General features: G+C 39.3%; 2 protein-coding genes across 3 annotated transcripts; both read right to left on the bottom strand.

Annotated features, from left to right (window-relative positions):
• Nucleotides 1–994: 994 nt before the first annotated feature.
• Nucleotides 995–14,808, bottom strand: ATXN3 (ataxin 3). The gene is made up of 11 exons (XM_072337750.1): nt 14,330–14,808; nt 11,492–11,656; nt 10,923–10,967; nt 9,285–9,370; nt 8,779–8,845; nt 6,437–6,524; nt 6,054–6,186; nt 4,908–5,083; nt 4,369–4,492; nt 3,544–3,632; nt 995–3,140 (listed from the first exon to the last, which is right to left on the bottom strand). The coding sequence occupies exons 1-11, from the start codon at nt 14,660–14,662 to the stop codon at nt 3,046–3,048; spliced, it is 1,401 nt and encodes a 466-aa protein (XP_072193851.1). The 5' UTR covers nt 14,663–14,808; the 3' UTR covers nt 995–3,045.
• On the bottom strand, nt 14,655–16,446 carry NDUFB1 (NADH:ubiquinone oxidoreductase subunit B1). Of its 2 annotated transcripts, none has more exons than XM_072337752.1 (3): nt 16,288–16,446; nt 15,103–15,247; nt 14,655–14,986 (listed from the first exon to the last, which is right to left on the bottom strand). In XM_072337752.1, exons 2-3 carry the CDS (start codon nt 15,240–15,242, stop codon nt 14,950–14,952), a joined length of 177 nt encoding a protein of 58 aa, XP_072193853.1. In that variant the 5' UTR covers nt 15,243–15,247; nt 16,288–16,446; the 3' UTR covers nt 14,655–14,949. The 2 variants fall into 2 exon arrangements, with proteins under 2 accessions (XP_072193853.1, XP_072193852.1); XM_072337751.1 differs by having other exon boundaries at nt 15,103–15,244; nt 16,288–16,418.
• Between the last annotated feature and the right edge of the window lies 1 nt (nt 16,447).

Below are 16,447 nucleotides of genomic sequence, written 5' to 3'. Positions count from 1 at the left end.
TTGAATTAGGAAGTGCCACATTTCAAGCACAGTGAGAAGTGTGTGTCATTAAAAGAATGCGCACAGAGAAAACAAGACCAGCTTTTTATTGACAACAGATCCACACGTTTTGAACTTTAGAAGTGAGTCAAAAAATACGTTAAATTTGAGTGCAAACCTCCACGCTTTAGTGATTATAAAAAACACGTACCAGAGGTCAGTATGGGGGCACATCCTATTTAATATCTTTACTGATCATTGGGATGAGGGAACTGAGTGTACCATCAGTATGTTTGCAGACAACACCGGGTTAGGGGTAAGAACTGAACTACTTGAGAGTAGGAAGGCCCTACAGAGAGACCTGGACAGGCTGGATAGCTGGGCTGAGGTCAATGGGATGATGTTCAACAAACCTAAGCGCTGGGTCCTGCACTTTGGTCACAGCAACCCCAGGCAACACTATAGGCTAGAAAGCTGCACAGAGGGAAAGGATCTGGAGGTGCTGGTTGATGCTCAGCTGAGCATAAACCAGGAGGAGGCTTAGGGGACATGTTATCGTCTCTGCAACTGACTGAAAGGAGGTTGTGGTGAAGTTGGGGGTTGGCCTCTTCTCTCAGGTAACAGCAAGAGGATGAGAGAAACGGCCTCAAGTTGCACCAGTGGAGGGTCAGATTAAATAACAAGAAGAATTCAAACAGGCTGCTCAGGGAGATGGTGGAGTCACCGTTCCTGAAAGGTGTTAAAAGAAAGGGTAGATGTAGTACTGAGGGACACAGTTCAGTGGGCAGTATTGATAGTAGGTGGATGGACTAGATGATCTTTGAAGTTTTTTTACAAGCTTTATGATTCTATGATGTAATTGTCACAGATCAGTTAATGCAATTCAAGGGATTTTTTTTTAATTTTTAAATATAGGACCACTACATTATGTAGCTACAGAAATGATATTTTTATGATATACTTGTAACAGAAAATAAAAGGTTCAAGTACTAGTATCAAGTAAATATTAACAAGCTCTGCCAGCCTACACCTATTTATTAAAAGGAGAGAAGTTTCAAGGTCAGTTTATGGCACAACAAAGGAAGGAAAATTAACGTTGTGGATAATCTGCAAACAAGCAAAGAGAGAACTCACTGCTTTACATACTTCTCTTCTGTTTTCAGTTTCATATAAATTTCAATCAGAAATCTACATCCTGAAAAATATAGCATTTCCAAGTGGCATTTGCACACGTGTGACTTCTCAGTGCCATTGCTTGGCTGTATTACTTCAGCACATTACAGAGACTACATCTGCACAACAGGATTATATACAAAACAAAATCTTAGTTTTTAAAAGGTAGTGCTGTCATGTCAAAATTCACGTCATACTACACACACCAGCAGTGGAAATTCGGGAGAAGAGAATTCAGACTACATGTATAATGTAATACTCTAACCTATCAAGAAACCATCGCTGTAAACAAATATTTACTGAGAGGTAAGAGCCCTTTCAAGTTAAGTACTATTTGATGCTGAATGCATACTTTCATCTAACTACCATCCAGTTCATACCAATTCTAAATGTCACTATTGTGCAATGATACTACATTAGGATATTTTGATAAAGAAATTTGGGTTTATTTTCAAAAGATATTCTTAGAATGCCTGTGATGTTAATGCATTGAATACGGCTTACATACTGTATCTATAACATATTTCCATATAATTTATATGTAAACAGAATTTGTATTTCAAGCACCATTTAGTAAAGTGAAACATTAATCTTTGCACTAAGTTGGAAGTCATGTTCGTTCACCCCATCACACACTCATCCTGGGTATCAAAACAAATGTGCTACAATGAATAGAACAAGTTATCTCCCATCCTTTGCTCCCTGTTTTTTTGTTGTTGTTTTTTTTCCTCAGCATCAGAAACAGCATGATAAAAAATTTTAAGGTGCATGAATAAAGGCCATTCCTGAAAAAGCTACAACATTCTGACAGACAGTCAAAAAGCATTTCAGAAGGAGCACCCACACAGACATAAATATTCATTCTTAGAAGAGCTACTTGCACGGAGGTCATTGCAGACTGCAGGAATGCAACTTACGTATGTGGCACTGATTTTATGGCACCCAGATCTTCCCCATTTTCCTTTCTCCTAGACTCAGTTACAGCTCTATGATACTGAAAGGCCAAAATTAAGGGTTGAGTTTGAAGAGGAAAAGATAACACCATAGAAATATAAAAGAAAACCTGTTTAACCCATCATGATACTTTTATGATAAAAACAGTGGTATAACCAGAAAGAGTATAAAAAAAAACAAACAAACCTAACATTAAAAAGAAATTTAAAAGTTATTTACTAAAAGACAAAGTGGCAAAGCAAAAAATCCTACCTCAAACATGAACTTGGAAACTACAAGTAAAACTAAAAGTAAAACCAGAAAGCGTTAGAATATCAGAAGTACTCTGGAATCTTTCAGTGAAAGTCATGATCTACTGTACACTGGAGATTTTAATTGCCAAGCAGTACATTTACAGATTTAGGTTTCTCCTGCAGGATGGGTCATTTCAGAAGCAGACCAGCAGGACTAAAGAGTTGACATCAAGTCATTTGAAGATCGAATCATAAAACAAGTTACCTAAGATAAACAGAATGTAGGGTTGATTTTTTTCCCCTATCTGAAGTGTTTTCTTATATCTAGCAACCTATGAATATCTGTTTTTGTATTAGTATGGAAAAAAACTGGTTGACAGCAGTTTTTGGCACCTCATGTGTTCTTCATAGGATTTTTCAAAACGATTTATTTTTAAATGCACGTTACAGCTGCTAGATGTGTATGTTTGATGACGAGTAATTTAAGTAACTTCAGTACTGTTACTTTTGTAGTAGGAGTGCTATGGTTTTTTAGATTAGTGCCAATTTTTCAGTACTTGAAGATTTCCCCTAAACTTTGAGCTCCAGCCAACCTTTCATTCCTGCTTCCAAAACTCTGAAATGAACCCAGTTTGTGCAACATCCACACAGTAAAATGGTAACAGAGACGTAGTGTTTCGACAATAGAGGGGAAAAAATCACAATGTCATTTATTCTCTTCCGTACTCAAGTGGTTTCTAGCAGATTCCAGAGACATATTCATAGCTGCTTGAAGCATGTCTTCCTCACTCATATCACCTCCTAAAGAAAACAGATGTATATAATTGTAATAAATGCACAGATTCAGTTCTCAACCATAATTAAATGCTTTATTTGCTCCTTTTGATCAGACCTACACTTTTCCAACCAAACTAAATAACAAAAAGCAAAGCCAGAGCACGGTCTAATAGCTCGCCCTGGAACAGAGTACTGACATGCACAACAAAACAAACTTTTCAAGAAAGTGATCCTTTCCTTCACTGCCAAAAAGAGTAATGGCTGTGATGCACAGTCTGAACTGCTGCTGGGGTGAGAAATAAAGCAGGGAAGGAAAGCGAGGAAGAAGAATACAGAACAAAGGAAAATAAAATATACTGAGGTCTATCTATTTACAAAGGTAAATAAAATATATTTCATTGTTGGAAATAAGTTTAAAAAACAGTACCTGGATCAGCTTCCGGAGCGCTTGAGTTTATAGTTGGTTTATCACGTAGGTTCTGGGTCAGATCCTGCTGCTGTAGCTGTTGTTGCTGCCTAAAATAATTATAAATTTATTAGGAAGAATAGAATTAACATCAGTGTGACTCCTATATCAAGTCTACTTCATTGTTAAGGAAGACCAAGAGTTAGAGCTACCATTTGAAATATTAACCCACCCACACCACCTGAAACCTCTTCAATTGTTTCCTCTGCTAAGCTTCATGTTGGGGTATCTGATATTACAAATTACAGGCCTGTTTTCCCAGAATTCAGGCATTCTGCATTATTGTCCTCTCATGCAATATCTATCACCTCCTTTCTGCAGCATTTCTCCCTTCTCTAAATTTCATCCATCACTGGGAAATAGAGACAAGCAAAGACTACAATAAAACCACAAATATGTATTAAGGCAGCACTCCAGTAAAGAGAAATGAATGAAGTATCATCTAGAAATTTTTTGTGTGATGTTCACTAGAGACATAATTACCAGAAGTCTTAGAAAAAGGGTATTCTGCAGGAAAATTATTATTACAGTAGCAGAAATACTCTAACATATTTCTTTGCTTTCCTTCCTAAGACTAATGATACACTACTGTCAGATCCCCTCTTATTTACAGGCTTCATTTCTTAAGAATGCATGAGAATAGCAAAATTCTAGCACTGCCATGAAAACAGGTTAAGGGTTAAATCAAGCTGAATCTCAGACAGAAATCCACCCACAGCCCCAAAGTACTGAACAATAAGACATTTACTTCCAAATGAAGTTTTAGTTTTCTATTGGCTACTTTACTTTTCAAAATATGCTTGTCTTCTCCTGCGCAGATCTTCTGAAGAAGGAGAGTCTGTCTGACTGGTGTGTGGTGGCTGAGAAGCATTCTGTGGTAACGAGTTTGAGAACTCACTTTGACGACTACCTAAAATCAGAACGAGACATGTCTTACAGTAAAATTATAGCTTGATTCCTTAATATAAAAACAAACAACACAAAACCCAAACACATCATTCGTCAAATTTGATGAAGACAGATTTGTTAATGAAATAAGCACCTAGGCTAATTTCACTGTCACCTTCTCACCCCAGAATTAGTTCCCTTCTGCCACCTTTTGCCTACTTGTTCTTGCCTCCTAAAAAATCAGTGTTAATGTGAAAGTTGTAACTTTTCAAACAGCAGAAAGGAGACACTAGAAAGTCTGGATTATCCTTCTATGCCTTAAAGCCAGTCTTTTCAGAACTTGAAGCGTTCTGACAGCAGCTGTCTGCAGCTGGTTTCAGGAGCTTCTAGAGCATAAGCAACAAGAACACTGCAAGAAATTTAAAAAAGCACCGTACCTTGCATGCTGAGTTGAATGGCTCTACGAAGATCAGCTTCTTCATCTTCCATATCAATTTCCTGCCTACTTAGAGCCAAAGCTCTTTGAAAATTCTCCTCATCTTCATCTAACATGCTTGTCCCATCAAAAGGATGGCTAACTTCTATCGCTTGGTCCACATCACTTCTGGGTAGCCTGTGAAGTTGATAAGATTGATAACATTCAAACCACAATCGTGCTTGCTTCTACTGAGAGATTTAAAGTAGTTTGTGCTGATTTAACTCTACTTTTTTTTTTTTTTTTTTTTAATGTTTGGCAAAAAAGTGACAATAATGATAATCAGATTTTTTTTTTATTTCTATGTAAAAAAAAATAACATGAAATAACTGCAAGTGCAGTTTTCAGCTATAAAAATGAAAATATCAAAACTATTAACATATGCTTATATGTTGATGAGAATCTACTTTACAGGAGAAACTTCAAAAGCACTATTAAAAAAATACTCAACTCATTTGAACCTATTTCAAGTAAGACAGTTACACCCACAGATAAAAGTGCACATTGTCTCTTCCTCAGGAATCTTTGATGATAGCACTACAGCAAAACATCTTCTGTAAACTATACGTAATTTCACATCAGTGCCAAGGAGCTCACTGTTTTCATTAGATCTGTTTACAACACCATGGTTTACTTTATGAAGTGTTAGAAATAACAATGCATTCATTCCTCTAAATTAATACCTCTGAACTCTGCTGTCATATGATATGTAATATTCCTTTGGCCTGTTTGGATCAGCTAACCTGGTTCTGCCTCCTCCCAGCTCCCTGTGCTTCTCCCCCAGCACTTCATTGGCAAGGCAGAATGAGAAGCTGAAATGTTCTTGGCTTTGTGCAGCACCGCTCAGCAACAATTAAAACATCAGTGCATTATCAACACTGTTCTACTCCCAAAGCCAAAACATAACATCATACCATACACTATGAAGAAAATAACTCTGTTCCAGTTGAAACTAGGTCATCGACTGATTTGGCTTTATAGTGTGCAATAGAAAACATTGATCTTGAGGTATTTCTAATTACATCTTAAAGGGTTTTTTTTCATGTTGGCATTAATCATGGAAACAAATCTTACTGAACATTATTAAAAGGAAGTCTGTTTACCTTACCTCTGGTCTCTTGACTGTGCAGTCTCTTCTCCAATAAGTTTTGGTCGCTGCACCTGCTGAACTCGAATCATCTGCAACAGCTGGTCAGCCTCACAGTCTGGCAGGTCACCTTTTACTACAAATATGGAATAACCTGAAAAATAGACATCATAGGTCTACAGCATTAAGCTGCACACATAAATTATCTGACATGCATACTTATGTGGAATACAATGATGTGCAGTCTATTAAAATCTAAGGCTCAAACTCTCATTACAAGAATTGGGGTTATTTCACTATTTCAATAACAAAACTAAGGCTAGTTAACTGAATACTTAAGTTCTAATAAATAATGATTAACTGCTTTTAATTAAGGAGATTAAACATCTGCAAACTACTATTACCTTCCTGTTGTAATTGCGCCAAGAAAAGTGCAAGATATGTATCTGATATTAGTTCTGGACCCATCAAGAGAGAGTTCAAGTTAAACCACTGCAATTAAGAAAAAAGAGTTTGAGAAAATAAATTAGCATAAACATGACTCAGTAACCCATTTCTGTACATTGTGGTCGTTTTCTAAAATCAAATCAAATCATCAAATAAAATAAATCAGCAAATTAAAAGTCTATTGAAGCACAGTACCTACACTGCTCAAAGTTTCCCTTCAAAAACTCTTCAGCTAAGAGGAGATCTGAAGCATGTAAGTGACTGCATGCTCTATCCCCTTTCTGAACACAGGCAGCAGGCAAACAGATCAAATCACAAACCTAAAGATGGCAGAAGAATCACTTCAGGCACAGTTTCAAAATACTGCTTGATCTTTCTTTTAAAACTGTTCAGAGATACATGACGAAAGAAACCCTTCAAAAGTTAACCCTGTATCTTAATGTATTTGTAGTTACAGGAAACAGAAATTGAATTCACTCTATTAATTAAACATGCTGCCTTTAATAGATGATGATACTACAAACTGCTGTTTACAACTCTGGGAGATAACTGTTGAACTTAAACATTTAGAAAAATGAACTTTAAATTTAATGTGCTACTTATACAGCATTACTCTACAATACGGGTCACTTGAGATTAATGTGTATACAGGTTACTTTCAGATGCCTGAAGACAATTCACTATATATAGCATTTCCGCTAGGGGGAGAACATAATAAGTATGGCAAAATGATCTATCTGGTGTATTCCATTTATATAGCAATCAATTTGAAGAATATTTTTATATTCCATAGCCATTCAACATTAGCCAATTTGAATGAGAATGCACCATTTCAGCAGAAGAGTCCTATCTCTATTGTCACAAAAATGCATTTGTCTGCCCAAACTACTGTATATGCAATTCTACACTTGCAGCCAGGGCTAAACTGTAATTCACCTGGCAAATTCAGAGTCAACTATCTACCATTCTTAAATTGTCAGTCAAAAGCTCCTCTTCCACTAAGATAAGGTAAAGAAAACAAACTGCATAGGAATGGGGAAAGAATTAAAAGGTTATGCAAACATAGACAGATTACTGACAAACTATAAGTACGGAAGACAGAGGTTTAGAAAACTAACTGTGCTTTAACTGTAACAGAAAAGAAGCAGGTGAAAGCAAAAGTCAGGCTGTTTTGTCTCTCCCTTCTAGTACTCTCTAGATAACAGAACCTTGTGTTTTCTTTCTTTGGCTACAAACTACATGAGAAAACAAAATGTATCCCCCATCCAATTAAACATGTTGTGAGCTAGAATAGTATCTCAAACAAGTTTCAGCTGATGTGGCTGTCATTCTACCAGGGAGCTTATCCAACCATTTAAAAGGCCATTCAGCCTTTTCAATTTCAAGTACACCAAAAAAATGCCTGTAGACAATAATCAGCCAAACTCTGAAACTGCACCAGAACTGTGGAGTTTAGTTTGCTTATTTGCAGGCAAAATTATATTACTTTACACTGGATGACAACATAAGTAATCTCCACTTGGAAAATCTAATGGGCAGGAAGACTTTTGCTTGCTCTTTTCTAATTTAAAAGGCTTTCGTGCTTGTTTGTTTTTTTAATGGGACACTTTCTATGATCAGAAAAACTCAACAACAAAAAATATCAACCGAACACAAAGAAAATCAAACCCAAAACACCACACCAAACCAACTAATTTATGTCATATAAGAGCTTTGCAGCACGATCCAGAACAATGACTGGCTACTTAAAGAAAGACTGCACTGGCATTATAAGAGATCTGTGCATGATTTTTGTTATTATACAGGTACTACACATCTGTATGGCCATAACCTTTAATAGTTATTTCCTGATAATAATACAGCTGCTTCAGATAAATTTATACAATAGTGAAAATTTTTTGACTCTACCTTGCTCTGCCTTATCCCTTGGATACCCTTAAATACTTGCAGTTATTAATATTTATTAGTGCAATGGAACTTTGAAATCATATTTTATTCTCTGTTATTTCACACACAGAAAGAACGAGAGAACTTAAGAGCTCACAAGGACTGCCTCAGCTACAACTTCCTATAGGACAGGTTCACTAGCAAATTGATCCTGGGATGTTTCCCTGAGGTAAAATGTGGGAGAAGCTGCCTGGCATTTCTGATATAACAAACATTTACTCATTTATTTATATCTACTATTAAATCAAACAGCAGAAAAAGCCTGCAAAAGGCCAACACATGGTCTACTTGAAACCACTTCTTCCACCCCCAAATCTGAAGTCAATTTTTAAATAAAGAAAGACAGTGTCACCTGTTTTCCTAACTTTCGAACTGTAAACCAGTGTTCCTTATAATTACAAATAAATGATTTTTCATTTCTGTAAAAAGAAAAACAAAAGGTATAGATAAAATTAAATAAGATTGGAGTGCATATTAATGTTTTAAGTTCTTTGCCACCAGTAATTTAAACTTACAAAACAAACTTTCAGTAGTAAAACTGCTGATTTGATGCTACAGAGGTACTCATACTGCTTTTATAACTTATGGTTATATCATTTTGTCACATCAGCATTACTGAAATCTCATATACCTGTGATGCCACAGACACTGAGATGTCACAGAGGCACAGAGGAGAAGTGTTTATATACACCCTCAAAAGAAGAAAAAATATCAAAGAATCAGGGTGTAAGAAAATAAACACCAGAATGCAACAGAGCTTAAATACTGATTTTAAAGAAACAAATAACTGTTTTGCAGTATTTTTCCTAAAATTAAAGGAATCTGTGCTTAAAAAACAATGATAACAAGAAGTCTTACATAGGGTCGATCCCAAGCCTCTGATACTCTGGGCTGTTGAAGAGGATTAGTTCTAAACCCCAAACTTTCAAGGCATTGCTTATAACCTGTCAGAACAAACAAATGAACAGAAAAAACAACAACACTTTTTATGAGTCAAACCTATCCAATCAAACTTGAGCAAGAGCAACCACTTTAGCTACTATTAATACTTATATTATTCTCATTAAGCTTTGATCTCAAAATCCTGCAGGGAAAATTAGGAATCACATTATTCAAAATGCCACCATCATCAATCTACATGCAAATATAACATGCCTACCCAATCTAAGGGGGAGTATCAAAGTTGTGATTTAACTAAGACACGTTAATAAACTCACTGCTCCACTCAAAGCTGTAATTTCACCTCCCACAACTACTGCCTAAGTTGTCATCTCGTTGTTCTCCAGGTACTGCTCCTGTCTGCCCTCTCCTTGTAGTGCAATGTCATCTATCCCAACAATAACTTTTGGGATTTGCACCACTTGAATGTCACATCATCAAGTCAGTTTCAGTAGTACTGGTTTACTGAAAGCATATTTAGGCAGACTGCTCCAGCTGATTTTAAAGAGTTGTCTGAGCAGCAAGCCTTGATGGACAACCTCAAGACTTCAATTTTTTTCTACCGTACTGCAAGCAAATAGCAGTATAACAAAACCCTGGGAGTCACTATGTCTTAAGGCTTCTAAATAAGACTTTTCTCAGCTTATTAAAATATTCAAAGTGACTTTGACAGATAATCAGCAAATGTGAAAATAAACAGTAACTACCAAATTCTTTTACAATAACTCTTTAAACTACCTGCAGTAATGCTGTAGAAAAATTTAAATCAACAATTCATCCCCCTTTCAGTCAGCCAAGCAAGCTAAGCAGTGACAGGACAAAAGGGTACAGAATATAAGGAACCATATTCCATTTTACAGCACTAAAAAGCACCTCTGAAAGACAGAGATAACCAAAGGTGCTACGTTTTACTAAAGCTCCAGTCTAGACACAAGACCCAGTTTGGTGTTCAATACCACTGTTTTGTTTTGGTTAACATATTTCCTATTATTTTCCCATTACATTCCTTTAAAAGCAAACAAAAAAGAAAACAAACAGAAAACCCACAATTCAAAGTGCCCTGAAAGAACTGTAAAAACTGGAACACAGATACTGCAGCTTCTCTCATTCTGCAAATCATGGCAGTAATTCTGTAACCTCTGCCAAAGACTTCACAGTCTATAATTTGAGAAGACAATCTCGAGTCTCTTTTTTCACCTGTAGCTCATAAAAAGCAATTTGGAAAGCAAGCTTATTGCTAGCAGGTGTGATTTCACAATTGAGGGAGTCTATGCTTTGACTGTTTATTTAAAGACCCATAAACTGAATTATAGAATTGCTCAGGTTGGAAAAGACCTTCAAGATCATCAAGTCCAACTGCAACCAAACCATACTACCCTAAAGAACAAACACAAGTCACCATTGCTTTTAATGTAATTCAAGATTCAAGACCAACCATTAATGTCAGTAAGCCTATAAAACAGAAACTAGATAATAGTTCAATGCCATTTAAATTATATGACATCACATACATTCCATAAAGAAGAAAAAAAACTGGCAGTCTAGAGCACAGCTTACTTGAATTGAGAAGAATCCACTGTCATCCATGTTTACAGAAGGCTGCTGCTCAGCATATGAGGTTGGAGGAAGGAAAGTTAAAAGTTGTGTAAGTATAAAAGTTCAAAAAGAATTTCACTTAAAAAGAAATAATAATAACATGACTGTACATACATAAAACAACAATGAAATATATTCTACTCTGTATGCTGATTACAACACCAACATTTGCATTTTTGTTAATAACTCAAACCTTTAAGCTACAAATACTTACTGCTTAAAGGACAGACACATACAGGAAATTCTGTTACCATCTCTACCCCTGGCCTACTAAAACAAACAGTCAATCTCTTGCCATGCCTGACCATCTTACCCTTAAGATTAGGATAACACGGCCCCCTATAGAAGCACTATAAAGCTGTACAAATAACACTAAAAACCTCAAACCTGAAATGCCTGAATGAAAATATCAGCAAACTTCCAAAACGTCAGCACTAGAAAATGAACCTTCTGTAATTATGAAAGCATAGCAGGCCGTTGCTATACAATATTAGATTTTAAGAAAACATCAAGCAATGTTAAGATTTTACCTGTAAAAACGTTCTATATTCTTCGCTAGACACTCCTCCCTCTGCCATTCTCATTCTTTCTTCCTCATCCAACTGCTGTGCAATGGAGGACAGCTCAACAGGACTAAAGTACTCTCCTTGTAGCAAATTATTCAGACAGTGTTGAGCACATAATGAGCCTTCTTGCTAATATTGGGAAAGGAAAAAAAAACACCACTATGTCAAAAGCAGTAAGATATCGGTGTTAATGACATGCTCTGCAAAAACATTCAATGATTTTATTCCAGCAAACTTTTCCTCCAGCCCCCACTTCCCAAAATACTGTATTTTTTTCCAGATTTATTACAGCGTGAGCTGTAGAATACATTCCTGTGTTCCAGAAAAGAAAACAAACATATTTCCTGGAAGAAAATAAATTCTAAGCGAAAATGTTCAGGGAAACAGGGTAAAAATCACCTACAGTTTGTCCAGGTCACGCAAGTACTTTGCAACCATCAGGAGAATTGATTCCACTCCCTTCAAATCATCACTGTATGAAATAGGAAACTCATTCTTTTCTTTTTTTAATCTCTAATTCCCAGTAACAAATATTTCTCTCTTGTTCTTTGTTAAACTTGTGTTCCCTGTGAGGTGTGGGAAAAATCTGCTTTCCACACATGGCTAAAGAAAAACAGAGCATTGAGACCTTGCAAAAAGAGACATGACAGTTTCCCATGAAAAGCAATCTCTCTCTAAAAAATAACTACACCAGCTAGTTAACCTACAAGTGCAAGACAGATTTAATATCAGCTATAAAAAGCAGCTTTCCTCTTTGCATCAATGCTTGTTTATGTTAACATTAAGAATGTAAATTAGAACAAATGTGTTGGAAACAGAATTGTCCAAGAATCAAAACCAGCCCTTCACCTCTATCAAAACCCCACAGAAAGTAAAGAATACAAGAGTGCGCCTTGTAAGAATATTATTTAAACATCCACCCTTCCATCACACAAGTCGTGTGCACAAATCTCCCATGGTCTCCTTTTCAGCAAGAGCCCTGAAACTTTATAGCTTACAATACCTTCTGAGGGCACCACCACTCAACTGAATATTGAGTTCAAGCTGGACAGCCAAGGTACAATGGAATTCAGAAACCTCATCTTTCACAGCTTCTCCAGCTTGTGTTTATTTCACAAAAAGAAACTCCAGACTAAACAGCAACTCCTGCCCTGTTGGAAGCACATTCCTGCTGCTGGCCCCATGATACAGCTGAGACCTGCCAATGGTCACAGATTGTTTCCACCAGAAGCATATGAAATAATTAGGAACAAATCAAGCCTGGGATACCTTTGAAAAAATGAGTCATATTACAAGCTTAGGCCCTAATTTCTTTGAAAGGGCCCTTCCGTACTTGTACAGAAAAAAAATAATCTTTAAATTAAAATAACTATCTGAAAAAAATCATCTTCTAACCAAAATAACAATCTGCATATGCTGCAAGTGCATAAAACTCATCTTAACAGTCTGTAATAAATGTTAACTGCAGTACTTTCGTGCACCTGGTATCTTTCCATAATCTGAAACCCCCTTATTGATACCAGGATGGGTTTTGACAGCTGTCCTGCTTCAGTGGTTTCAATCATTAAGATCCTTTAAGAGAAAAGGCCAATTTTTTTTTTTAATTTTTATTACAATAATGGCAGTCCTACTTTTTTCAATGGTCATCCTCCTGTTATAAATGCAACGCTGCTTAGGATCTTCGTTTAGTTGAAGGTATACCAATGCTTTGAATGCAGTATGCTTGATCATTTCAATTTCAGCAGTTTACTTTATTCCAAAACTACAAAGCAATTTACTGATAAAGCATTCTTTCAGTTGCCATATTGGTACGTGAAATGGTACACAAAAGAAAGGTGCGCACTCTTGGTTAGAGCTCATTTTCTAGTCCCAATGGGAAGGTGATGTTACTGTAGCATGGGTTATAATGGTTGAAATCCAGCTCATCCTCTGAACAGCAGCTGCTTGACACAATCACACTTGTCAAGTTTTGCTACCCAAATCCAGCTTGAAAGAACACTCTCCACGTTCAGCTACTAATGTAATAACTTATTAAAAACAACAACAAAAGCCCACAGAACTGTACAGCTAACTCTCTTTATTTGTTAAGTAAACCAACTGCTATGATAAGAACAACGGATAGAAACCGGCGTCACCTAACAAGATACCACAAAACGATACAAAAAGATACAGCAGAGATGCAGAGTGACTGGCAAAGTAGATAAAGGAACCGTAGTGTAGTAACAGAGGTCGCACGCCGCTCCTGCGTGTGAGCCCTGACAAAGCACAGCAGTTTCCAGAAGCGTTTGTTCTCCAAAACAGGAAGCGCCGCTCCGCTCAGCACGCGATGCAGGCCGCCCCTAACGGGCGGCACACCCAGAGCGGGCAGCTTTGGTGATGAGCCGTGTCTGAGCTCACGGCACCCGCCCCACGTACCGCTGCTCGCCTTCGTGCTCGGCCACAGACGAGAAGCAGCAGCTTTACGCCGTACCCGATCGTAGCCAACAACTGCTACACGGAGCCCAACACGAAAAGTCGCTGCATAAGGGGAAGCAACGAAGGCCGGTCCGACAGCGCGGTGCCCGGCGTAGCCCTGCACCACAAGGTCGCGGTGACCGCCTCCCGCCACCAGACGGGAGATGGGGCAGAGGCACGGCGCGCCCCAGGGGAACGGGGCAGCCCCAGAGGCAGCGCAAGGACGGGAGATACAACTACCGCCTCCTCAGGGAGCATCTCGGCTCCCACCCCGCCACACGACCTGAAGGCGCTGCACCTGCGGGACGCCTCACGGACCCGCCAGGCCCCCCGTAACCGCTCACTCACCCGCTCGTGGAAGATCGACTCCATGTTTATTGTCAACGGCACGGCCTCCGCCTCACATGACCCGCGCAGCCAATCGCAGCTCGCCTCAGCGCGGCCCCGCTGAGCCGGGCCGCAGCAGCGCCCCCTGGCGGCAGGGAGGTCCCGGCAGCTCGGCCGCACGCAGCGCTTCCGGGAGCAGCCGGAAATGAGCGCTCCTTCCGCGCCGCCCAGCTCCGCGCGACGGTGAGTTACTAAAGCGCGATGCATGAGGAACTCGAAGGCTAACTCATAAACTACCTGTAAACGCATTAATTCCACACCGTACAGAATAATAGAAAGGAAATTATTTTGCATAGCTTTTTTTTTTCTTTATTACATTAAGTCTTTTCTCCCCCAACTCGAGTGGTACTTCTGGGGGCAGACATTTCTCAATTCCTTGGGCTTCACAGAATGCAAACAGCTGTATAAGTAAATCACCTCCCAAAAAGTAACACTGGAAATTAAAGTAGCAGTGACAAACTGTAGGCGTTCTATTCTGTAGCTTGGTATGGTCTCGAGAGAAAAAACATAACCGTATTCTTTCAATGCATGAGATAAGGTGATTAACAGAGCAAAACGTGTTCCCCATTCATCAACAGCCTTTATTTCCATGTCTTTTCTTCGCCGGGCCTCAGCTCTCTGTGTAAAGAAAAGAAGGAGATATGGTTGAGTGGTTTGTTGTAAAGAAGTACTTTTAGAAGTCTATCTGGGAGCACAACCAAGCGTATAATGTTAAAAGGCGTGACCAAGCAGACCTCTGGTACAACAAGCTCTTGTTTCGGAAGGCTGACAGCTTCTCATCGTTCCATCTGTCCAGATAGCATCCAACCACAAACCCCAAGGGAACGAGGATGTGAACCCAGTGGTCACGCACAGCTTGGGCAAAATTCACCATGGCTGCTAGAAAGAAAAAGTACAACAATATGGTAATAAATCTGCGCATGGAAGCTGGCACGTGCCTGGAACATTTAATCACACTTACTAGAATCCTACCCTGGGATAATACGTATACAGGCCATTAAGCACATCCAATTAGACACAGATTTCACAGAACTGTAGAGGTTGGAAGAAACTTCTGTTGATCATCTACTCCAACCCCCCTACTAAAGAAGATTCCCTACAGCATGTTGCACAGGAAGGCCTTCAGATGGGTTTTGAGTATCTCCAGAGAAGGAGATTCCACCTCTCACAGCTGCCTGTTCCAGTGTTCTGACACCCTCGCAGTAATGAAGTTATCTTCTGAACATTTGTAAGGATTTTCCCGTGTTCCAGTTAGTGCCCATTGCACTCTGTCCTACCGCTGAGCACAACTGAGAAGTGCCTGCTCCCATCCATTCGACTGCCGCACTGCAGATATTTATCAACGCTGACAGGATCCCCTCTCAGCCTTCTCCTCTGCAGGCTCAACAGACTCAGGTCTCTCAGCCTGGTCTCAAAAGCGCATACAAGTCTCTTAGAAACAGCCCTAAACAACTCTCAGGTCTTAGAAATGGGATTTTATCCTTAAATGGGAGAGGAACACCTCTTTTAAAGCATTAGTGGTGAAATTTATGTTCAAAGCAACCCAGATCAATATACTCATTAAGACAACTCTTAATTATACAAAACGTCAGAAATGCATTCAATAACTCACCATCTTACAGATGCAGGCGTTATTATCACAGACAAAAGATAAGCTGAAGTCAGCTGGGGGAAGGCGCTTATAAAACCCACCCAGCCTTCCTCAACCCGAGCACAGCCCCAGGCCGGTGTCCTGCAGGAAGGTCTGGCGGACGCCGAGGAGCTGTGATGACAGAGGGCAGACACAAGCCACCTTCCGTCACCCCGCCCCGCCCGATCCGAGCTCCCAAGGCGCCCTCTGGGCCTACACTCACGGTACCGACCCTCGAGAAGGCGGCTGCCAGCGCGTCAAGAACATGAAACGCCATCCCGTAACCTACCTAGACTCGCAAACACTCCACGCCAGACCAGGCCCCGCACAACGGCCACCCCAAGGGCAACAGGCGGCGCGAGCAGCTCGGGAGAGCTCACGAGCTCGGGAGAGTAGGGGGAGCCGCCTTCCCCCCCGGGAATGGTGCCGTCCGTTCGCCTCTCCCCTTC

This window comes from Excalfactoria chinensis, chromosome 5, assembly GCF_039878825.1.
Source record: "Excalfactoria chinensis isolate bCotChi1 chromosome 5, bCotChi1.hap2, whole genome shotgun sequence".
NCBI lineage: Eukaryota > Metazoa > Chordata > Aves > Galliformes > Phasianidae > Excalfactoria > Excalfactoria chinensis.
This window is presented reverse-complemented; position numbering and strand designations above follow the sequence as displayed.

Coding starts and splice junctions, on each gene's coding strand:
- ATXN3 (XM_072337750.1), bottom strand. CDS start 14,662: ATGCAAAATAATTTCCTTTCTATTATTCTGTACGGTGTGGAATTAATG. Junction 5,084..6,053: donor GCACAGTCAAGAGACCAGAG/GTAAGGTAAACA, acceptor TCAACTTCACAG/GCTACCCAGAAGTGATGTGG. Junction 4,493..4,907: donor CATTCAACTCAGCATGCAAG/GTACGGTGCTTT, acceptor TTCTGATTTTAG/GTAGTCGTCAAAGTGAGTTC.
- NDUFB1 (XM_072337752.1), bottom strand. CDS start 15,242: ATGGTGAATTTTGCCCAAGCTGTGCGTGACCACTGGGTTCACATCCTC. Junction 14,987..15,102: donor AAGAGCTTGTTGTACCAGAG/GTCTGCTTGGTC, acceptor TTCTTTACACAG/AGAGCTGAGGCCCGGCGAAG.